Source organism: Tachyglossus aculeatus, chromosome 1 (genome assembly GCF_015852505.1).
Source record: "Tachyglossus aculeatus isolate mTacAcu1 chromosome 1, mTacAcu1.pri, whole genome shotgun sequence".
NCBI lineage: Eukaryota > Metazoa > Chordata > Mammalia > Monotremata > Tachyglossidae > Tachyglossus > Tachyglossus aculeatus.
Window position 1 is genome coordinate 136,887,149 of NC_052066.1, and position 25,237 is coordinate 136,912,385.

The following is a 25,237-nucleotide window of genomic DNA, read 5'->3' on the forward strand; positions in this document are numbered from 1 at the left end:
AGGGAGCACAAGTATTGAATCCCCATTGTGCAGTTGAGGAAACTGAGGCGCAGAGTAGTGAATTAACTTTCTCAAGGTCGCACAGCAGGTAAGTGGAAGAGCCAGGATCAGAATCCTGGACTTTTGGCCCCCAGGCCTGTGCTTTATCCACTAGGCCAAGCACTCAATAAATATCACTAATTGATATTTACCATCGTTGGACATGAGCACTAGTGTAGCAGAGCACCTTTGCTTGAGAGGCAGGCATGGAGTCACTGAAGGCTCTGGGCAAATTCAGGAAGCCAAAGATGGGGGAGGTTTTGAGAAGGCATTAGCAAATGGAAAAGGGAAAGGGCAACTAAACCGTTATAACAGTGCTTTAATTTTTTTACTTCAGCTTCACTCAGTCTCTGCCCCAGATGTTCTTAACTGAAGCTGTGAGAGGGATGGTGATTTCCCCCTTCCCTCTCAACCTAATCAACAGGCCATGTCTGCTGGCACACCTCCGAAGAGCAGAACTAGCATCGTCAAAGGGCGAGTTGAATGTAGGAGTGAGGAGACTGTACTTATGCTGAGCAACTGGAAAGCAGCCTCCTGCTGGGTAAAAAAAACTCAGTTAAACTCAAGTCTAACAACTTGAGGCTACTGGTCTCTGGAATCGTGCCAGCCTGGGGTCGCTTAACCATGTATTTAATACAGCGCTACAATTTCCCAATGCTTTTGTGGATCATATCTCATGCATTTCCACACAGCCCATGCAAAGTAGGAAAGGGGTAAGGTGGGTGGAATTACCCCATTTTACTGGGTGAGGAAGCTGGAGGCCAGAGAGGCTAAGTGACTTGCAGTGGCTCTCTTCCCTTCTGTGGATCCCTGTTATTTATTTCATTGCTCATTAGAGGATGGTCTGGGAAGGATAAAGAGATGAAACCCAAATCTATCTATTCTGCAACGTCAAACCGTTTCAGGGAGGTTCAGTAGGAGAGAAGACTTTTGAAGAGGCTTTTGAAGCTACTGTACAACAAAGAACTGGCAGTAATTTTGATTTTCCTTTCCATCAAGGTCATCTCCCTACTAAGCACCATTGCACCAGAGCCTCTTCCTTAACAAAAGTCACTGAGGAGTCAATGATTTCCCTCAAATGTTGAGATTTTTCAAGGTTTGAGGACAGAACCTTGAAAGAAAAGTCCCAGATTTCATCCAAGCAACTGCTAGCAGAGACCACTAAGAAGACCTTGATGTAGAGACACATATGCATTCAATTTGGGCGATACTTACTGAAGCATTTTTAAACTACGTTGCTCATAGCTTTGAGCTAAAAACCAGATTGTATTTAACTTGGGTCTTTTTCAGGGGTCCTTGATTCCACAGCACTTCCCAATCTGGCATTTGTAGTTCAAACCTTAAAATGCAAGTGGTTTCAGAATCTCAAATTATTCACCCACATTCCAGACCCCACACTCTCACAAGTTCCTCCAGAATGTATAGACTTCTTTGAGGAGAGCCATGAATTGTTCGTATTATCAGTAAATTTATGGGAGAAGAGACTCACCCACTCAATCACTATTGAATACCTTGCTGAAATTGGATATATCTTTACATTTAGGATTATGTCTACCACCTCACTCTTTTATGGTTTTGGTTAAAGCACTTAGCAAAACAGACACTCTATTAAGCACTGGAGTAGATTCAACGTTGTCAGGTCGGACACAGTCCCTTTCCAACATGGGGTTCACAATCTAATCCCCGTTTTACAGATAAGGTAGCAGAGGCACAGGGACATGAAGTGATTTACCCAAGGTAACACAGCAGACAAGTGGCAGAGTAGTGATTAGAACCCAGGTCCTTCGGACTCCAAGGCTAGGCCATGCTACTTCTCTCTCACATCCAGTTTACTGCTTTGCAACATCATCCACTGCAGTCTTCTGACCCGAGGCAGATCATTCTGACAATCTGAAGTTTACTGACTTCCATCTCGAGGACATTTGATGAACAGAAATTTTAAAAAATCAACAGTAATAAAAAGACTGACTTCAGGCCCAGCAAGGTATCAACAAACAAATGTTACGCAGAGAAGGGTTAGCAACAAGGAAGAAAGAACACTACATTTCAAACAAAGCAACATTCCATACTAGGAGACTGGCTAGGAAAGTGGAAGAGAGGAGCCTGGGTTCATGGAAACATTACTTGTTAGCACACTGTTAGTAGGGGATGTCTCAACCAACTCTGTTTTATTGTATTCTCCCAAGTGCTTAGTACAGTGCTCTGTGCAGCAGCTTGGTGTAGTGGCTAGACCACAGGCCTGGGAGTCAGAAGGTCATGGGTTCTAATCCTGGCTCTGCCACTTGTCTACTTTGTGACCCCAGGCAAGTCACTTCACCTCTCTGTTACCTCATTTGTACAAGGGGCTCAGTCCCTGTGAGCCCCACATGGTACAAGGACTGTGTCCAACTTGACTTGGTTGTAGCCACCCCAGCACTTAGTACAGTGCCTGGCACATAGTAGGCGCTTAACAAACACCATCATCATTATTTATTATTATTATTATTATTATTATTAAACACCACTGATTGATTGATAAGTATGGCAGAAACCAAATTGGAAAAAAACACAGTCCTTAGTATGACTGGAGTAGCACTGGAGTTTTCGCACCACCATTTTAGATAAAAGAATTCATGCTGGAGTAGAGGAAGAACTGGGGCAGGAGGGACTTGTTTAGCTGATTTAACAATGATTGGCAGCCAATAAATAGCAGACATTCAGGCAGCCAAATGTTTGAAAGATCATATCAGAGCCCAGACATGGATTCAATATCTGCTTTAGAAATGACTGCCAACAGATACGCATGGTGTTTCCTCCAGTCCCGCTGTGTTTTTCAGAACAACCTAATGGCAGGTTAAACAATGTCTTAATGGTGTTAATATGAAGTCCAACCAGCCTGTGTTAGGGGAATTAGATACCACAGTAGTCACTCTCGAATGCCTACCAATGTGTTTTTAAGAGAGCTTGATATTACAGAATTCAGAGATCCATTGTTACAATGGGATAATAAAAGAAGTGTTCCCAACCCCTCTACCAAACTCCCTATTGTCTCCATTCATATTGTACCTACCCCAGCACTTAGAAGAGTGCTTGGTACATAGTAAGCACTTAACAAGTACTATTATTATTATTATATATCCTCATGGAATGGATGCATACCTTTTGGATGTTGCACTGCCATGAATTTCAATACACTAGAGAAGTTGCACTGTCTAGTTGAAAGAGCATGGAGTTGGGAGCTGGGAGATCTGGGTTCTCAGCCCAGTTCTGTCATTTACCTGTCGTGGGACCTTGGGTAAGTCACTTAATTTCTTTATACCTCAGTTCCCTCATCTGCCTCTTACTTAGACTTTGTCCATTCTGCTTCTACTGAATGAATCCCAATAGTTAGTACAGTGCTCAGGACAGAATAAGCACTTCACAAAGTATAATTATTATTATCATTATTATTATTACTAACCATAAAGCAGACACAATCAACTAGGAAAAACACAGTTGATTCAAATGGCCCATGATTTCTGGTGGGTTGTCTTTTTCCCACACCCACTTCACGATCTAACCTGCTGAATTGACATGAAGAAAGTTGTCCCTGAGAAGAGCAGGCTTTTGATTGCCAATTCACTTTGGAACACTTTGTTTATGTTATGTTTTGTTTTGTTGTCTGTCTCCCCCTTCTAGACTGTGAGCCCACTGTTGGGTAGGGTAGGGACCATCTCTATATGTTGCCAACTTGTACTTCCCAAGCGCTTAGTACAGTGCTCTCTGCACACAGTAAGCGCTCAATAAATACGATTGAATGAATGAATGAACACTTTACTTTCTAATCTTAGAAAAAAATTGCAAATACAAGGCATTTATGCATGAATGATTATGGGACAAAAAAACTGGGTGAAAAATTGTGTTATTGTTTCAGTGAGCATTGTGGACTTTGCTGCATTAGAAGAATAATCTGTGGTTTCTGCGTGGCTTAGTGGAAAGAGCAAAGGCTTGGGAGTCAGAGGTGGTGGGTTCTAATCCCAGCTCTGCCACTTATCAGCTGTGTGACTTTGGGCAAGTCATTTAACTTTCTGTGCCTCAGTTACCTTATCTGTAAAATGGGGGATTATGACTGTGAGCCCCACATGGGAAAACCTGATTATCTTGTATCTACCCCAGTGCATGGAACAGTGCTTGGCACATAGTAAGTGCTTAACAAATACCATTATTATTATTATTATTATTACCTCTAGACTGTAAACTCACTGTGGGCAGGGAATGTGTCTATTTATAAATTGTACTCTCCTAAGTACAGTTGCTCTGCACACAATAAGCACTCAATAGATAGTACTGAATGAATAAATGAATACATCTAGATCAATGTAGAATTATCCTTTACCGATATTTCTTGTTTTTGTCATAAAAATCAAAGTTCATGTATCACTCTTTGTTTTGTATTTTTTCTGCTCCCAAAATGAAAGCTCTGCATGTTTCCTGTACCCATTAGAATATTTTTTCAACCTGAAGAAATATTTGGAAAATATTTTCAGCTCACCAGATCAAAATCAAACTACAAACCTGAAGAGCAAAAAATAAGTTTGCTCTTCTGACATCACAGTAAAGTATCAAGGGAACAGAATTGTGATTTCTTGTTACCTGGGGACAAAATCAGCCTGTAGCAGAATAGTATTGTCTTGTTTTGAAAATAATCAAACAATACAGGTCAAGATAAAGCCACGAGTTGTGGAAAGAAATAGAAGCAAAGGCATGTTAATAGAAAGATTTTTGTTTTTGTTTTTGAGAAATGAGGTTGAGATTAGTGATTTAGTGACTTTGAGTGGAGTTGGAGAAGGCTCTGGAATCAGTCAAAAATGGCAGAGAAAGCTAGTGACGCAGAGGCAAGGAAGACAGGAGAGAGCCAACTACTTAAGTGAAATGGGTGGGCTCGGTGAAATCCATGGGAATGCTCAGCTCTTGTGTAGATTTGGGGAATGGAATAATGACCCCAAGCATCACAGTCCATCTCTAGGAAATACCAAAGAAATATGAACACGTTTACTACCCCAAGGACCCACATACTTTCACCAAGCCAATACCTTGACATCCCTGTCTGTTAATGAGCTGGAAGCCATCTGGACATGTGCACTCGTAAGAACCGTCAGTATTAATGCAGTCTCCACCCTGGCACACACTTCCATCCTCCAAGCACTCGTTAATATCTGCAAACAAAGCATTGGCATAAAAGTCAGGCCATTTGCAATCATTTACAGGGCATTAAACTCATCCCGGGAAAGATGACTGCAGCTAGCGAAATGCACTCCTTTGTCTTTGAGAAAAAGTACAGTGTTCTGCAAACAGTAGGCGCTCAATAAATATGATTGAATAAATGGTATCTGTGCATATTTCACCTCACACCTCTTAAGCATTGAGTGTAAGACCAACAGATGAGAATGCTTATTGCTTGGTCAGCTCTCTAGCAAAAATGCCCCTATGGGATTCTGGCATCTTTCTTCAACCCAAGGGAGTGGAAAGAAAACGCTGGGATTATAGGACCAAGTGCTAGTTTTCTTGGTCACATCCTGAGAGCAATAATGCTCCCCTGAAATAAAAATCCATTTTCAAATGTCAAAGGGCCTCATTCAGTAAGTTTTCCAAACCGGGTTGATTTTGCACGGATATCTTTTATATCTGTACCATATGTGCAGCTGAAAAATGGTTTACTTAACTGATAATTAGTTTTGACTGTGAGCATGTGAAACAATTAATGACCCCTTCACACTGCATAAACGCCAAGGCCCGTGCAGACCTTTAACAGAGACTGTTTATTACCAAATTTACTCTTAGTCAAAGCTTATTACTGCTAACGTTCTCCATGGTCTCCCTTTCTTCTGTTGTGTCTGTTCCGGATTCAAATTAATAGTGAATATGGACGCTGAGGAACAAAGCTTACTTTCTGGGTTTTTGCACAAAACAAAATTCTATGGCATTTGCCCCAAATCGTTTCTGCATCTCACGGAACCCACGAGAAGTTCCAGGAAGGGCTGGATTGGAGGGAATATCACAACCATCCTTGCTGGCAGTATCCCTGCCTCCTGACTATGCGGTTGGATCTCAGCCGCAACCGCTGGGATGGGCTCCCCAGTCCCAATCAATCAAGCATATTTACTGAGCACTTACTGCGTGCAGAGGACCATATACTGAGGGGGAGGCCCAGATGATGAAAATTTTCCTCGTGAAGGGCCTGCAGAAGTGGCTGAACTAATGAATTAGCTCCTCAGCCATTCACACCCAGAAATTAGGCTCCTAGTCGTTCATAGGTCGGAAAGTAAAATCTGACTCTGCCAACTGCCACTTTCAATCTATTAGAGATTCAAACAACATTCTTTTCCTTGAGAATGTGAAGCCTGCCCCAACAGAGGGGCAGAATTCTAAAGGAAAATAGGTAGGACAGAGCAGAGGTAAATCTGCTGGTGAAGAGAAGGGGCCAGTTTGGGGGGTTTCTTTCCCTCCTTCCCTGCAGGGGGATCTGGGGTAAATAGGTGGGGAAAGGCATTCTTAGTCAGTAGTCTTATGTAAAGATTTCAGAGCCTTAACAGACCCAGACACATCCTTCGCCGGCAAGCCTCTGTAGACGAGGATAAAGCAGGCCTTCCCAACCAGATGTTTTCCTGTGTCCTGTGGACACATTCGCATTGTCTTGGGACTCCATGTAACCACAATCTTCTGTTCTCGTTCACTCCCTTGAGTCTGAGAGACTCTAGTAAACTCAAAGCCAGAGCCCTCTAGTATATTGCCGGGAAAAAATGTCAAAGTACCATCTTTCTTGAGTTCTAATCCCACCTCTGTCACCTGTCTGCTGTGGGATCTTGGGCAAGTCGCTTCTTTGTGCTTCAGTTTCCTCATTTGTAAAATGGAGATTCAGTACCTATTCTCCCTCCTACTTAGACCGTGAACCCCATGTAGGACAGGGACGGTGTTCAACTTTAACTTACTTCTACCCCGGCGCTTAAAACAGTACTTGGTGCTTAGCCACTGAACAGATGGGGTGGTAAATGGGGTGATGAGAGTTTAACTGCAGATTAATTTGACCATCTTCATTGCTTCAAATTCAGGGCATGGGGCCAAATTCTAATAGCAGGTGCAGGAAAGATGTATCTTGCACATCTGGCCAATTGTCAAGGGAAACTCTACCGAGAAAAGTCATTTCCGTGGCATGTTTGGTCCACTTCATCTCTTTTTCATGGAAATGAAAGAGTTGAGGGAAGTTTGCTGTGGGACCTTGGGCAAGTCACTTCACTTCTCTATGCCTCAGTTACTTCATCTGTAAAATGGGGATTAAGTCTGTGAACCCCTTGTGGACTGTTTCCAATCTGATTTGCTTGCATCTACCTCAGCACTTGATACAGTGCCCAGAACACAGCAAGAACTTAATGCCACAAAAAATTAGACAACAGCCCAGCTATTAGTCAATGAGAGAACGAACCAGGAGCTGGGAACATCAGAAATCAGCAGAAAGTGTTCTGTGGAGGGAGGGAGGGAGGTTCCATCAGCTCTCTCTGGACTCTGGTTAGACCGAGGGGACCACCATTATGACCACTATAGTCTCCAATTAACTCACCTTGGCCCTACTGGAAGCTAGTGGCGATTTCTTGTGGCACTCCAACCACCTCCCCACAACTACCCTCCTATGCTCCCCTTCTCCTCTCTCTCCCTCCCACCTTTTTTTCTTCCCCTACACCCACCATCACCCCATGAATTCCTTAGGCTGGAGAATAGCCCACGCCGGTCTTACTTAGCCTAATAGAGGCCTCCAGGATTGAAGAGGTCACGCACTCTAGCTCCCGATTCCCCAGGCCAGTTGTATTCTCATTTCTCAAGGCCTAGAACCCTGCCATGACTGACCTTTCAGGCCATGGATGGAGGTAGACAAATCATCATAATCGTCACCACCAAGGACATTTACTGAGCACTTACTTGTGTGCAAAACACTGCACTAACTACTGGGAGAGTACAATGCAATAGAGTTGATAGACATGTTCCTGGCCCACAGTGAGTTTATAGTCTTAAGGGGGAGACAGAAATTGATATAAACAAATAATTGATTTATAATCCCAAGAGAAGTCTAGATGTCAAGTACCTTCATTTTGTCTTAGTTTAAGTTTATTTCTTCAAAGAAAAACAGGGGAGGGTTACAAAGAGGGAATTACATTTCTTCATCTGGGCAGCACTTCCTACCAGGTTCGCCCTGTCTGGCTCCAATGGTAGGAACATTTTTCTGACTAAGAAGTGTCCTTTACTGGCGATATACTTCCTGCCTATTTTTCTTCTATCAAGTTTATTACTGCTTTGGGCACTCTGATCTGAAATGAAAGCTAGGGAAGTGCCGAACGTGTCACAGTTAATAACTAAAAAACAACAACAATAATAATAATGATAGTAGTAGTATTTTTAAGCAACTATTTTGAGTCAAGCACTATACTATGCACTGGGTAGATAAGAGATAATTGGGTCAGACAGTCTAAGTAGAAGAGAGAGCAAGCATTTAATCCTCATTTTATTATTAATAATAATGATATGATAATGATGATGGCATTTGTTACACACTTGCTATGTGCCAAGCACTGTTCTAAGCACTGGGGTTGAGACAAGGTAATCAGGTTGTCCCATGTGGGGCTCATAGTCTTAATCCTCATTTTACAGATGAGGGAACTAAGGCACAGAGAGGTTAAGTGACTTGCCCAAACTCACACAGCTGACTAGTGGCAGAGTCAGGATTAGAACCCATGACCTCTGACTCCCAAGCCCGTGCTTTTTTTGCTAAGCCATGTTTTATAGATGAGGAAACTGAGGCACTGAGTAGTTAACTAAGTATGAGCCCCATGTGGAACAGAGATTATGACAGACCTGTTTGTCTTGTATCTACCCTAGTGCTTAGGACAGTTCTTGGCATATCGTAAGTGTTTCACAAATACTGTAATCATTATTAAATGCCTAAGGTTACTCAAGGCAAGTTGCAGAGCAGGGATTAGAACACAGGTTCTCTTACTCCCAGACCCACGCTCTTTCCACTAGGTCAAGGGCATTAGATTCAAAGTGCATGAAATAATGATGACCACAAGGCCAGAAACACACTTCACAATTTCTTTTGCAGATCGGGGAAGATGATGGGCTTTAAGACACCTTTTATCCTTTTACTCCATCTGCTCAGTGAGAAAAAATTGGCTCACCCTCAAAGTCAATCAAATTGCACTTATTGAGCGCTTACTGTGTGCAGAGCACTGTATTAAGCCCTTTGGGAGAGTACAGTATAAGTCAGATGGTACCCACATTTCCTATCCAAAATGAGCTGACAGGCTACATTCTCCTTTCTTGGGGACCACCCCTCTGACCGGCCTTAAAACTCCACTCCTACCTTCGCAGTGATCCCCTGCTGCAGACACTTTGTATCCCTGGCTGCAGATACACCGGAAGGAGCCATCTGTGTTCCGGCAGTGCCCATTCGAGCATAGATGGCGATGCTGGCATTCGTCGATATCTGCAAAGCAAAACGAGACCCAGCAGGTGTTTGAGTAAAGAGGATCTGTTTATTCATTAATTCATTCAGTCGCATTTCTTGACAGTTTACTGTGTGCAAAGCACTGTACGAAGCACTTGGGAGAGTGCAACAGCTACTGCTGCGTAAGGTCACCTTCTCCAGGAGGCCTTCCCAGACTGAGCCCCCCTGCTTATTCTCTCCTCTTCCTCCCCTCCCCATCACCCCCACTCATCATCAATTGTATTTATTGAGTGCTTACTATGTGCAGAGCACTGTACTAAGCGCTTGGAAGTACAAATTAGCAACATATAGAGACAGTCCCTACCCAACAGTGGGTTCACAGTCCCTCACTCTGCCCTACCCCCTTCCTCTCCCCAAAACACTTGTGTATATTTGTACATATTTATTACTCTATTTTATTAATTATGTATGTATGTCTATAATTCTATTTATTTTGATGGTATTGACACCTGTCTATTTGTTCTGTTTTGCTGTCTCCCCCTTCTAGGCTGTGAACCCATTGTTGGGTAGGGACTGTCTCTATATATTGCCAAATTGTACTTTCCAAGCACTCAGTACAGTGCTCTGCACACAGTAAGCGCTCAATACGATTGAAGTGAAATGAAAAACCAACAGACACATTCCCCATCCACCTCAAGTTTATCTTATCTGATTAACCAGTATGGCCATGAACCAAAATGGAAAGGTCTAGAGCTGAGCTCAAGAGATCTGAGTTTTTGCACGCACTCAAAAGCTGAGGATTTTTGAGTTTTTAGTGAGATTCCTGATGGCGCTGAGATAACATCTGTCTTTTTGATGCGACAGTTTTATTCATTCATTCATTCGTTCTCCCAGCACTACTTATTAAGCACCTAATGTGTGGAGAACACTGTCCCGGGTGACTGCAGTTTGCAGAGCATAATACCAAGTGTACTAAACACTGCTTAATCAAAGAAGACGACAGGGGCTCTGCTCTTGAGGCATTTCCAATCCAAAGAAGGGTAAAGGGGGATGCATACTGTCTACATACAGGAGGAGCACTGTGACAAACCAAGTCCTATTTGAGCCAGAGGACCATTGCACCAGTTTTCTTTTTCCCTGAGAGGTAAACTGAGGCCTAGTGGATAATGTTGGTTGGGCAATCTGAAGTACTTAACACACCCCATGACTTGCCTGCTCTAGATCAGCTTCACATTCCCAGTGTCTTTTTCAACTGTTCTACTTGCGGGGGATTTTCTAGAAACCTGGGGGTTGACTTTTTTATGGTATTTTTTCAGTGGGTACCATGTGTGAAACACTGTTCCAAGTGCGGGGGTGGGTGCAAGTTAATTAGGTAGGACACAGTCCTTGTCCCTTGTCCCTCATAGGGCCTAAGTAGGAGAGAGAACAGTTTACAGTTGAGGAAACTGAGGGCCAGAGAAGTCAAGCATCACGCTCAAGGTCATGCAGCGAGCAATTGGCAGAGCCAGGATTAGATTTGGCTTCCTTCACGCACCCCCTCTCCCCACTTTGTTCCCTGACTCACAGGGTGATGGGAGGAGGCAGAGAGGGCAAGGACAAGGTGGTGATGGAGGCAGTGTGCATGCACACTGTCTCAGGCCAAGACCGAGCAAACCTTATCATGGGAATACTGGGCAAGAATGCGCTAAAGTCTCAGGAACCAAAAATGGTGAGAAATCCAGATTTCAACTCTCTCTCTCTTTCACCTTCCCTGCAACATCCTGCGTATATCCTTCTCTGTTTTCTGTTGCAGTTCTGTTCTTCCTAGCTCATGGATCTTCCACATAGATTATGGCCTGCCATGTCAGGGCTTTCTCTGTCCTCCTGCTGCCCCTAAGGTGGGGGCTCTTCCAGATTCCCTCTTCTGTAGGCCCCACAATTTTGGAGGTTTCTGAGCCCTGTTTTTTGTGGTATTTGTTAAGCCAGGCACTGCACTAAGTGCTGGGGCAGACACAAGCTAATCAGGTTGGACACAGCCCTTGTCCTACATGGGGCTTACAGTCTTAATCCCCATTTACAGATGAGGTAACTAAGACACAAAGAAGTCTAGCAACTTGCTCAGGGTCACAGAGCAGACAGGTGGTGGAGGTGGTATGTGATGCCAATTTGTACTTCCCAAGCGCTTAGTACAGTGCTCTGCACATAGTAAGCACTCAATAAATACGATTGATTGATTGATTGGTATTAAAACCCAGGTCCTTCTGCGTCCAAGGCCCATGCTCCATCCACTAGGCCACACTGTTTCTCTGCTTCACATTGATCACAGTCCTGCCTGCCATGTTGGAAACTTTCTTCCCTGCAATCGTCCATGGCCAGACTAAGCACTCCCCTTTCTCCCCCGATTCCACCGAAGCTCCTCTCACTATGGATACCCACAGCAGCCTCCTGGTCAGGGGGCTCTCACGGGAAACAGTGTGGCTTAGTCGATTGAGCAGGAGCCAGAGAGTCCTAAGGACCTAGGTTCCAATCCCGGCTCCGTCACTTTCATTCATTCAATCGTATTTATTGAGCACTTACTGTGTGCAGCGCACTGCACTAAAGCACTTGGGAAATGCAAATCAGTAACACATAGAGACGGTCCCTTATTGAGCACATACTGTGTGCAGCGCACTGCACTAAAGCACTTGGGAAGTGCAAATCAGTAACATATAGAGACGGTCCCTACCCAACAACGGGCTCACAGTCTAGAAGGGGTAGACAGGCAATAAAACAAAACACTTGTCTGCTGTGTGATCCTGGGCAAGTCACTTCACTTCTCTGTGTCTCAGTTACCTCATCTGTAAAATGGGGATAAGAGTGGGAGTCTTTACCTACCCCAGAGTTTGAACAGTGCTTGGCACATAGTAAGCCCTTAACAAGTACCATAACTATTATCATTATAGCCCCTGAATAACCCCCTTACCCTCAGGAGTTCCCCTTGCCCTTCTCCACCCCACAATATCTCACGTTGGGAGCTGTTAAGCTACCAGCTGTTTTCTCTGAATGTCTGTGTGTGTGTGTTTGTGTGTGTGAGAAAGGGAGAGAGAGAGAGAATGTCCACGTGTGTACAGTTTCAAAAGCATTGTTTCTGCTCCTAAGGATTCCTGCAGAACCACCAGCCTATTCCCAAGCCCACCCAATCTGCAACCATCGATTGAGGCCCACTCTTACCTTCACACTGGTCTTTGCCGGCAGACAGCTGGTATCCTTTGCCACAGATACACTTGAAGGAGCCCTCGGAGTTCTTGCACTGCCCATTTGTACAGAGGGTGCCAGATTGGCATTCATCAATATCTGGGAACAGCAAGGAAGAGGTGGGGGGCGGATTAAAACAGGGTACACATTCATCTCATCCCTTTGTCATGGAGGAACATTGTTTTAAGCACTGGGGTAGATACAACCTAATCGGGTTGGACACACTTCATCAGAGAGTGGGGAAAAGGAAAATCAGTGCTTGGAATTCAGTAAGCAAAAATTGAGAATAAAGTACTGCTGAGTGACTCAGTGGCATGTGACCATTCAAATAATGGGATTTACTGAATATCTACTGTATGCACAGCACTGTACTAAGCACTTGGGAGAGTAGAATAGTAGTGAAAGACATTGTTCCTGCCCTCAAGATGTGAAAACTGCCTCAAAAGAAAAAAAATGTAGGCCCCCACTGAAATTTTTCTGGCTTTCCTATAGCTACTGCTAATTAACAACCATGGTCCTCATCTTGGTTGTGGATCAAAAGGTGATGATTCCTGTTGTCGGTGTCTTGCTTTCATTCACTACGAGTCTTCCCTCTTCTGCGTCCTCCCCTCCCATTCCTGAGGTGTTTCCTGGGCAGACACAAAGCTGCAAGGCAATAGACTCCTCCTGGCCCCAGGAATCAACTCTACCCCTGGCCATGCAACCTTGACCCATTTACCCAATTTCTGTCTAGGCCTTAAACTATTAAAACTCAGCATGGCTTGAGCAACGACATGGCTTGAGCATCACTCAAGGCCAAAAGGTTCTACTGGTAGCACTGTCAGTCAGTCAATCATATTTGTTGAGTGCTTACTGTGTGCAGAGCACTGTACTAAGCGCTTGGGAGAGTACAGTATAACAATAAACAGACACATTCCCTGCTTACAATGAGCTTACAGTCTAGAGGGGGAGACCAACATTATATAAATAAATAAATTTCAGATATGTACATAAGTGCTGTGGGGCTGGGAGGGGGATAAATAATGAGAGCAGGTCAGGATGACACAGAAGGGGAGGGCATGATTAGCTTTCAGGGCATGACATGAGTTTAGCGGGATATTTGTAAACCTTAAACAAAATCAACATAATGAATGTGCATTATGATAAATACATAATTTATTGTTTGACATTAGCCTATACATTTGGTTCTTCACCCTTTGAGAACTTGATATTGACCCCATCCTCAGCCCACATATCTTTAAACTATATTTCTATAAATTACTATTTTTTTATGGTATTTGTTAAGCGATTACTATGAGCCAAACAGTGTGCTGGAGTAGATACAAGCTAATCAGGGTTTTTTTGTTTGTTTTTTATGGCATTTGTTAAGCACTTACTATGTGCCTGGCACTGTACTAAGCACTGGGTAGGTACAAGAAAATTGGGGTGGACAGAGTCCATGTTCCAGAGTCCAGAGAAGCAGCATGGCTTAGTGGAAAGAGCACAGGCTTGGGAGTCAGAGGACGTGGGTTCTAATTCTGGCTCCTCCACTTGTCTGCTGTGTGACCTTAGGCAAGTCACTTAACTTCTCTGGGCCTCAGTTCCCTCATCCGTAAAATGGGGATAAAAGTGTGAGCCCCACATGGGACAAGCTGATTACCCTGTATCTACCCCAGTGCTTAGAACAGTGCTTGGCACATAGTAAGCACTTAACAAATACTATGATTATGTTCCACATAATAATCCCTATTTTATAGTTGAGGTAACTGAGGCACGGAGGACTTAAGTGACATGCCCAAGCACAGCAGACAAGTGGTGAGTTACTTATATTAATTTAAGATCTTTGTAGGAAGAAACGTGTCTGCCAACTCTGTTATACTGAACATTCCCAAGAGCTTAATACCATACTCTGCACGTAACAAGTGCTCAATAAATACCATTGATTGATTGATACTCTGCCATTTCCCCATCCGTACTTTATTTTAATTTCTTTCTCCTCCTCCAGACTGTAAGCTCTTTGTGGGCAGAAGTCAAGCCTATCAAGCACTTAGTACAGTGCTCTGCACACAGTAAATGCTCAATAAATACCATTGATTGATTTGATATTGCCTCCTTATTAGCTTTCTATTTGGCCATGTAATTTAGGAATTGCATGCCATGACTGCACAACTAGGCAATCGATTACATGACCCTATCCCCTTTTCCTTCCTCTTCCTACCTGTACACTATTTTAGTGCCCTGTGTACCCTGGTAGATTGTAAATTCCTTGAGGGTGGGGGACACAGTAAGCACTGAATAAATGCCATTACTTGATTGAATATGTCTATTAATTTTGTTGCACTCTCCCAAATGCTTAGCATCATGCTCTGCTCATAGTAAGCGCTCAAGAGGTGTTCCCTGACTAAGCCCTTTTTTCCCCTACTTGGTTCTCCCCTCTCTGTGGCCTATGCCCTTGCATCTGTATCCCATAAGTCCACTCACTGTTTATTTACCCCATTCTTAGCCACAGAGCACTTAAGTACATATCCCAACACTGCCATTTCTCCAATTTGTAAATTATTTTATTAATAATAATGATAATAATAATAATTGTGGTACATGCCAAGGACTGTACTAAGTGCTGGGGTGGATACAAGCAAATTGGGTTGGACACAGTCGCTGTCCCGCATAGGGCTCACAAGTCTTCATCCCCATTTTATAGATAACTGAAGCACAGAGAGGTGAAGTGACCCAGGGCCACACAGCTGACAAGTGCTAGAGCTGGGATTAGAACTCATGACCTTCTGACTCCTAGGCCTGTGCTCTAATAATAATGATGGTATTTGTTAAGTGCTTACTATGTGCAAGCTACTGTTCTAAACACTGACGACTGTGTCACGTTGCTTCTCATTTTAATACCTAGACTGCATGATTCTGCCAAGGACGACATCTGCCAAGTCTGTTGTACTCTTTCAAGATCTTAGAAGAGACACAGAAGGGAGTGGGAGAGGAGGAAGTGAGGATTAATCAGGAAAGGCCTCTTGGAGGAGATGTGCTTTTAACACGGCATGGAGGATGTCACTCACATTTGTATCAGTGAGGTATGCATGGTGTTTTCAGGGGTCTTTCAGTTCTCAGTCTAGTTTTATTTTACAAAAATAATTTCCTCACAACTGTGCCCTAGTTATTCAATAACAGGATTTCAAAAAGCAACCTATCTTTCTCACTGGCTAGAACTTTCAGTTGGCATCGTTCATATCATAAATTGCCTCTTTCATTCCTGAGTCAGTCCCTGGATCTCACTGCCAGTTTGGCATCTTTACAGGTCAACTTTTGAGGGGTTTGAAACAGGCACCACAGATGTGTTCTCTCTGGAAGCGTAACTGTGCCCCTTTCTCAGACTCATTCTGTGTTGGCCTCTGCACACGGTAAGGGCTCAATAAATACCACTGATTGATTGATTAGGTGTGTAGTGAACAGAATGGATTGACTGTATATTAAATGAATATATAAGAAAGCAGTTATTTGATCATTGTTATCTTTTAAATTATTAGATTATTTTAAAATCAGTTTGAAAAAATCTTCAAAAATGAATTCTATTTCCTAAATAATTTGTAGATGCCTTTTCCATAGCAGGCTTTGAAGAATGCTTTCGACTCCCTGTTGCTTAACATGAGTATCATTTCAGGTTAGAATTACAGACGCTTGTCTGTTGGACAAAATATTTCTTTTCAAACTACAGCTAAATCTTCTTAATTTTACTAATTCAGATCCAGGAAAGGAGTTCAGTTTTTCCGTGGTTCCACTCAGCCTTCTCTCTGATATCCCATCCTCGTGTCTCTCCCCACTTCAATCCATACTTCATGCTGTTGCCTGGATTGTCTTTGTCTAGAAACGCTCTGGGCATGTTACTCCCCTCCTCAAAAATCTCCAGTGGCTACCAATCAATCTGTGCATCAGGCAGAAACTCCTCACCCTGGGCTTCAAGGCTGTCCATCACCTTGCCCCCTCCTACCTCACCTCCCTTCTCTCCTTCTACAGCCCACCCCGCACCCTCCACTCCTCTGCCGCTAATCTCCTCACCGTACCTCGTTCTCGCCTGTCCCGCCATTGACCCCCGGCCCACGTCATCCCCAGGGCCTGGAATGCCCTCCCTCTGCCCATCCGCCAAGCTAGCTCTCTTCCTCCCTCCAAGGCCCTACTGAGAGCTCACCTCCTCCAGGAGGCCTTCCCAGACTGAGCCCCTTCCTTCCTCTCCCCCTCGTCCCCCTCTCCATCCCCCCCATCTTACCTCCTTCCCTTCCCCACTGCACCTGTATATATGTATATATGTTTGTACATATTTGTTACTCTATTTATTTATGTATTTATTTTACTTGTACATATCTATTCTATTTATTTTATTTTGTTAGTATGTTTGGTTTTGTTCTCTGTCTCCCCCTTTTAGACTGCGAGCCCACTGTTGGGTAGGGACTGTCTCTATATGTTGCCAACTTGGACTTCCCAAGCGCTTAGTACAGTACTCTGCACATAGTAAGCGCTCAATAAATATGATTGATGATGATGATGATGATGCAGAGCACTGTACTAAGAAGCTTGGGAGAGTACAATACAACCGAGTTGGAATACATATTCTCTGACCAAACAGAGCTTACGGTCTAGAGGAGGAAACAGACATTAACATAAATGAACTGCAGATATGTACATTAATGCTTTGGGGCTGAGGGAGGGATGAATAAAGGGTGCAAATCCAAGTACAAGGATGACACAAAAGGAAGTGGGAGATGAGGAAGTGAGGATTAATCAGGGAAGGGCTCTTGGAGGAGATGTGCTTTTAATACAGCACTGAGGATGTCACACACATTTGTATCAGTGAGGTATGCATGGTGTTTTCAGGGGTCTTTCAGTTCTCGGTCTAGTTGAGTTCTACAGAAATAATTTCCTTCCAACTGTGCCCTAGTCATTCAATAGTATGATTTCAAAAAGCAACCTATCTTTCTCACTGGCTAGAACTTTCAGTTGGCATCGTTCATATCATATATTGCCTCTTTCATTCCTGAGTCAGTCCCCGGATCTCACTGCCAGTTTGGCATCTCTACAGATCAACTCTTGACTGGTTTGAAACAGGCATCACAGATGTGTTCTCTCTGGAATTGTAATTGTGCACCTTCCTCAGACTCATTCTGCGTTGGCCTCTGGAGAACTACAACAAGGAACAGCAGACACCACATTTCCTATTTAGGACATTCTATAAAGTGCTCTGGTTCTTAGTTCAAGCACTTGTTCTCCAAAACATTGGCTCACGTAGCTGGTCAGATGTCACTAGAGTAACGACTCACATTTTCAGTGTTTTGGGCCTTTTTTACACATCTCATAAAGGAAGATATTTCACACATTCCCACATGAAGATGTTTTCAGGAAACACAAATCCTAATTCCCAGTGATTTTAGGGCATTCCATACACCTTACATCAGTTAATCACTTAGGATGGTGGGACGGTCAAAAATAATTCCTTACAAGCAAGTACATTCATTTGGGATGAACTGGGACAAACCGCTTGTGGATTAGGGACTCTCTGAGCCCTCAGAGCAGCCAAGGGGAAAATAGGAAGTTAATTTAGGGATGAAAAGACCTTTTCTTTCCAGATGTGGAAGGAGTGGCTTCCTGAGCATAAGCATTCCCATAGCTTGACTTCCACCTAAACAAGAGCAAAGAAAACTCTCTATTTCTTGCAGGGAGAGCCAAAGAGCAAAAGCAGCCAACTCTAACTAAACCGTATATGGTCAACAATGCTAGATTCCAGGTCAAAGAACTTAACTTGATGAGATACCTGCCTTCTGGAAACTTGCATTCTGGGAATCAGATGTTGCTCTGACCTGATGGGGTGGGAGATACACTCTCTACCAAGGGGAGACTTTCCCACACGGCCTTCTCCCTTGAACCCAATCAGGGTGGGCTCAGGGCAGGGCATGGGAGCTGAGGTACACTTCGACCACTCTACTGAGAGGATATTTTCCCACATGGCCTTCTCCCAATGACACAGTCAGAGTGGACAGTCAAGCTCCTCTCCTGCCATGGCCCAGGCTGGCATTGCTAGATCAATAGTAGAATTCTTGCCTCCTACACAGGAGACCCAGGTTCGATTCCTGACCAATGCAGTAGTCCCTAGAGAAGCAGCGTGGTGTAGTGGATAGAGCACAGGCCTGGGAGTTAGAAGGTCATGAGTTCTAATCCCGGCTCTGCCACTTGTCTGTTGTGTGACCTTCGGCAGGTTACTTCTTTTCTCTGTGCCTCTGTTACCTCATCTGTAAGATGGGGATTGAGACTGTGAACACCACATGGGAGAGGGACTGTGTCCCACTTGATCTGCTTGTATTCTCCCCAGTGCCTGGCACATAATAAGCACTTAATAAATACCACAATTATTATTATTATTGTTAGCTCCACAGGGAAAGCACTCATGGAAAGGGTTAAAGCTATGCTCAGCAATCCCCTGGAAGGCCATAACCTGGCCTGGTGTTAAGTGTTGAAAATTATTCTGCTCCTGTGACTTCTTCTTGGGCACTAATCGGCTGAGAGACAGAGCACCCCGCAGGATGGAGTCCTAGAGGTCGAAGGCCTTGATGTGGCTGAACTGGAAGTTATCCTGCTATTGGACTCCTACCCAAATGAACATACACTGAATGAAGACAGTGCCTGAAGATGTGCTGGGTGTCCTTTGGAATGACCTTGGAGACAGTATGCAAGGAGGGCTGAAGTGAGGAATGGACGGGGATCTTGGTTTTGAGGGAGAGAAGAGGGGTACGCCAAGGACATAAAGTATGGAGGTGCTTAGGTCTGATTTAGGCTGCAGAAAAAGGTTTAGGGAAGCTTCCTTGAGAAACACAAGAAGCAGCAAAGGCACGAGGCAGAAATTAATCAGTGCTTCTTGGTCTTATTGAAAGGGAATTCTTTCTGGCTACATAATGTGGAAAGACTACCCTGAGAAAAATATCCTAGGTATTAATCCTGTCTGTCTCCATAATCCTAAAATGCCCTGGGGTCTTGAGCATCTAGCAGTGTTAGGTTAATAAAGGTGTTTTAAAAGATATCTGCTTTTTTAATGGGAATTGGAATATCCAAATATTTAATTGCATTAATTGACCAAGAGAAGAACAGAATTTTCACAAGGATTCCCAAAAATCCACTTTTTCCTGGATGTTTGGCATGTGTTTGGGGTGAATTATTAGTAAGGGATGTGAGATTTTCCAAAACTCTGTCCAGTTTATAATTGTAGTTCTAAACAAGTCTTTTTCTGTTAGGCTGGACAATAAAGGCTGTTCAACTTTACAGGGAAAGCAGACTAGTGAATGTGAAATGCAGCCTAACTAGCTGGAAGGATCAAAATATTAAAAGAATAGCCAATACCTCTTTGTTATCCACTAGCAAATCTGCCAGACTTCAGTCATCCCCATAGTCAAAGAATCGGTTATATTGTTATATTGTACTCTCCCAAGTCCTTAGTGTGATGCTCTGCCCTAAGTAAGTGCTAAATAAATATGATTGATTGGCTGACTTCAAAGCACTCCCTAAATCTCACTTCAGGAAGTCTTCCCCAGTGAATTCCCAGTAACCCAAGTTATATCAACCCAACAGACATTATTCACATCTTATCTACCCTCAGCACCTATATACCTTGGTATAATCAATTGTATATTAAATAGTTTATTCTGTAACCTCATCCTGACATATTTGCCCTACTACCTATTTTATGCTTGTTCTTCTTCCTGCTGCCATTAATGCTAAATGATTTGTCTCTTGTCTTCCCCCATTAGAATGTAAGCTTCTTGAGAATTGGAAATATTAATTTTGTTTCTGTTGAACTCTTCCATGAAGTTAGTACAATATTCGGTACACAGTAAGTACTCAAAAACTACTATTGAATCAAATCCCATCACATAAGTCCAGTGAGTACTATTACCTACACATAGATAAAATATGACAAAAAAGGAAGCTCTAAGGATGTTCTTACCTTGACAATTTTTTCTGTCAGGAGTTGGTCTGTATCCTTCATGGCAAGTACACATGTAAGACCCTTCCAGGTTGGAACAGGTGCCATTGGAACAAACTGCTGGATCCTGACACTCGTCCACATCTTGAAGAAAGTTGCATAGTGGGAAAAGAAATGAAGGAAGTAAAACATTTTTTAAAGGGACTAGGAAGGGTAAGAAGGCACCACCCCCTGAAAAAATGCAGATGATACTTTCAGACCAACTTCCTTCTTAGAAGAAGAAATTACACCTGGCAGAAAAGGGTGTATTAGAGAACCCCTTAATCAAGGAATATGGTTCACATGTGTTTCAAGATACAGAGAAAGAGCAGTGTGGCCTAATGGAAAGAGAATGGTCCTGGGAATCAGGGGAATCTGGGTCCTAATCAGGGCTCTGCCACTTGGTTGCTGTGTGACTTTGGGCAAGTCACTTAACTTCTCTGTGCCCCAGTTTCTATATCTGTAAAGTAGGGATTCAATACCTGTTCTCCCTCCTACTTAGACTAAGATCCCCATGTGGATAGGGACTGTATCCTACCTGATTACCTCATATTTACCCCGGCACTTAGTACAATGTTTGGCACATAGTATTTCACAAATACCCCAATTATTATTATCTTACTTTTCACACAAACACCACTACAGATAGGAAAACTGTTAAAAGTGATTTCCTGTCAAAATTAAGAGTGACCAGAATTCATTGACTAAAAGATTGAATTTAATTAATGGGTGACACATCTAAACCAAGGTCTTAATCAAGGGGCTTTGCTCCTCAGGGGCTTTTTTCCAACAAGACTGTAATTTTGGTGTCACCACCACTTCTCAAAGGAACATGGAACAGGGGCTACTTGTCCCTCCTGCAGCTCTGGAGGTGGCTCCTACCTTGGGTGCATTTAGATATTTTAGTATTGTGAATCCATTTTTCCCTAAAAACCTCAAGCAAACAACTCAGGGGAAAGAGCCAAGAGCCAAAGCCAAGGTAAATAATGAAACCGAACTAGCCCAGACATCATGCATGGGGATTCCAGACGGGAATGTTTAGTAGCTTGTTCAGTTTCAAAAATGTGAACACGTTCCCAAATGTATGGACTGCCCACTTTAATTATGCATGCATCAGGGACTGTGATTTATAGGGTCATAACCCTGAGCAGCAGAAGCATTTTCTAAGACCAGATTTCTTTCTAGTTAAAATAAATGACTAGATCGTCCCTGAAGTCACAACTTCGTATGGCAGTCATACAACTTCCTTTTCGCTCTGGCTCCCAAAGTTATTAAGGCAGAACGTGTCGACATTCCTCTGGGTGGTATGAAGGGATTATCTCTCTTCTTTGGTGCAGAATTGTAATGGCAACCCAAAGACGGAACCTTAGATAGTTCTCCATGAAATAGTAAAATGTCAGTAAGGCTGGTGCAGCGTGCGTCCTAGGACCATGTTTGGCAATCTACATGGCAGAGGGGAGGTAATAGGCAACGGGAGATTTATTGCAGGCTTCAGAGTACATGCAGTCCCCAGACTTACGACACAATCGGCTCCTGAAAATTACACCTTAAGTTGAAATCCAAGTCAGTACCCGTTCTCTTATAGGACAATAGTAGAGATGGGGAAATGGTTCCAGAATAATAATAATAATTATGCTATTTGTTAAGCACTTACTATGTGCCAGGCACTGTACTACGCACTGGGGTGGATACTAGCAAAGTGGGTTAGACACAGTCCCTGTCCCACATAGGGCTCACAGTATTAATGCCTATTTTACCAGTGAGGTAACTGATGCACAGAGAAGTGAGGTGACTTGCCCAAGGTCACACAGCTGACAAATGTCAGAGCTGGGATTAGAACCCATGACCTTCTGACTCCCAGCCTAGTGCTCTATCACCTACATCATTCTGCTGCTCGAACCATGGATGGCTAACCAATTTTTACCAAAAATTTTCAAAATTATGTACTCAAGTAATTAAGGGTTTTCATGGCACTTGTTAAACAATTATTATGTAACAAGGACTGTTCTACGCACCGGGATAGATGAGTCAAACAGGTCAGATACAGTTCTTTTCCCATATGAGCTCAATGTAGGAAGAACGGGTATCAAATTCCCATTTTGCAGTTTAGGAAACTGAGGCACAGAGATGTTAAGTGACTTGCCCAGGCCCACACAGTAAGTAAGTGTGGGATTTAGGATTAGAACTCAAGTTCTATGACTCTCAGGCCTGAGTTGTATCCACACTGTTTCCCCTAGGCCATTCTGCTATGTTGAAAAAAAGTTACATTTTTTATGTTGCATCAGAGATTTTCCATGATAAGGTAGTCAATTTTTATTAGTAATAATAGTAATAGCATTTATGAAGTACTTATGGTGTGCAGAGGCCTGTACAACATGTTGGGAGAGTGTGAGCCCATTTCTAGACTGTGAGCCTGCTTTGGGCAGGGACTGTCCTCTCTGTTGCTGAATTGTACTTTCCAAGCACTCAGTACAGTGCTCTGCACACAGTAAGTGCTCAATACAACTGAATGAGTGAATGGACAGGTGGGAATTAGAAATGAAGGCTGTCTCTAAAAGGGGCTCACAATAGTAACATTTACAGTATTTAATGAACACCAAGTGGGTACACTGCACTGTACTAAGCATTTGGGAAGTACAAAACAAAATGACAAGCTACCTGACCACCAAGACCTTACAAAGACTCTCCCTGTGACTCCACCCAGAGATCAGATAACTTACTCCCCATGGCCCCTGCCACTGGCCTTTCCTACTCCACTCCCTGCTCTTTCCTCCCCCAACCCTTCATGCCCTTTTATAAATTGTCTCTTTTTAAATGGCATTTGTTAAGTGCTTATTTGGTGTCAGGCACTGTACTAAGCATTGGGATTGATACAAGATAGGTTGGACACAGTCTCTGTCTCTCATAGAGCTCACAGTCCTAATCCACATTTAACAGATGAGGTAACTGAAGCATAGAGAAGTGAAGTGACTTGTCCAAGACCACACAGCAGACAAGAGGTGAAGTCAGCATTAGAATCCAGGTTGCAACCAGATCACAACCATTTCACCACCACTTCTGTCTGCAGGCTCTTAGCTGCCTGGACTGGAATCTCTACTGTTACATTCTGTTCTTTGTGCCTGTCTACCCCTAAACTCGTTTCTCTCTGAAGGGGAAAAGGGAAATAATGTTACAAACTTCATGAGGGCTGGAAAACGAGGATGACAATAGGACACAATTGAGGAATTGAGATTTAAATCAGGCCACTGTGTAGCACCATTAGGAAGTCATCTAAACATGTGGAGGCCTCCATTAGAGGTTTGGGTACCCTTAGCCATCCTGCATAGGACTCTAGGACTTTGACCATCTGGTCATAGCAGGGAGCTGCTTCTTGCCTGTTTCTCTGCGGGGAGCCCAGAGGCAGGAGCAAGTGCAGCCAACTGCTGCCGTCATCTTCCCAGGACAGCACAGACTCCAGGCAGGTGTGAGGCCTGTTGGGGACTGGGGAACATCTACGTGAGGGAGCGGGGAGGAAACATGACGGAAAAGGGAGATGAAAAACGGAATGGCAGGGGGTGAGAGAGCTGGGTAGTGGTTGTTTGGTGGGGAGCCGTCGATGAGAGGAGAGTCTGAGGAGCAGAGTTGGGGACTGCAGTTGAAGCTATGTGACTTGCAGTGAGTCATTAATTGAGTGTTTACTGTAGGCAGAACACTGTCCTAAGCGCTTGGGAGAGTACAACAATAAACAGACACATTCCTTGCCCACAGTGAGCTCACAGTCTAGAAGGGGAGACAGACATTAATATAAAGTACAGACGTACTTAAGTGCTGTGGGGCTGGAGAGGGGATGAATAAAGGCAGCAAGTCAGGGCGGCGTAGAACGGAGTGGGAGAAGAGGAAAGGAGGGCTTAGAAAGGAAAGGCCTCTTGGAAAAAATGTGCCCTCAATAAGGCTTTGAAGGAGGGGAGAGTCTTTGTCTGTCACATATGTGGAGGGAGGGTGTTTCAGGACAGAGGTAGGACACAGGTGAAAGGTCAGCAGAGAGACAGATGAGACCGAGGAGCCATACCTCCAAGGATAGGATGTCTGAAGAGCTGAAACCCCCTGAACTACATCAATGTTCAAAATCTGAAAGCACAACTGACTGATTGAACTACATCCCACCCAGCAGATGACGCATCTATGAAAAATGAATTTCTTCTATCTAATAACGTGAATGCATGATTTACAGAAAAACAGAGCCAGGCCATGACCCTTCATTCTAAGGTTGAGGTACGGCTGCAACCTGGAATCATGCTGAATTGAACATGATCCAAATAGGGGGCAAGACGGAGTCCCAAACAAATCTGTGACCTAAGTCAGCGATTCGATACTAAAGAGCAACCACTTCTCCCCTAACCTGGAGAAAGTTAATCTCCTGGGAACTACTGAATGTAGACTACCCCAGGATGAGCTCAAAAATAGCTCTTGGATTCTATCTACCTCCGCTTAGGATCTAAAGAAAGCGTGACCCAAAACCTTCCCAGGGCAAAAGCTGCCCAAACTCCCGGGTACTTGGCTGGGGAATT

The 25,237-nt window shown here is 43.6% G+C and overlaps 1 protein-coding gene across 8 annotated transcripts in view; it reads right to left on the reverse strand.

Annotated features, from left to right (window-relative positions):
• The window catches only part of LTBP1 (latent transforming growth factor beta binding protein 1), a 438,291-nt gene that overhangs the window by 100,067 nt on the left and 312,987 nt on the right, over positions 1–25,237 (reverse strand). For all 8 annotated transcript variants that reach the window (XM_038760501.1, XM_038760417.1, XM_038760246.1 and 5 more), the window contains 4 exons: positions 20,673–20,795; positions 12,680–12,802; positions 9,407–9,529; positions 5,091–5,213 (listed from right to left, as the gene is read on the reverse strand). In XM_038760501.1, coding sequence (XP_038616429.1) covers positions 5,091–5,213; positions 9,407–9,529; positions 12,680–12,802; positions 20,673–20,795 — 492 coding nt within the window. The remainder of the gene's footprint in view (positions 1–5,090; positions 5,214–9,406; positions 9,530–12,679; positions 12,803–20,672; positions 20,796–25,237) is intronic.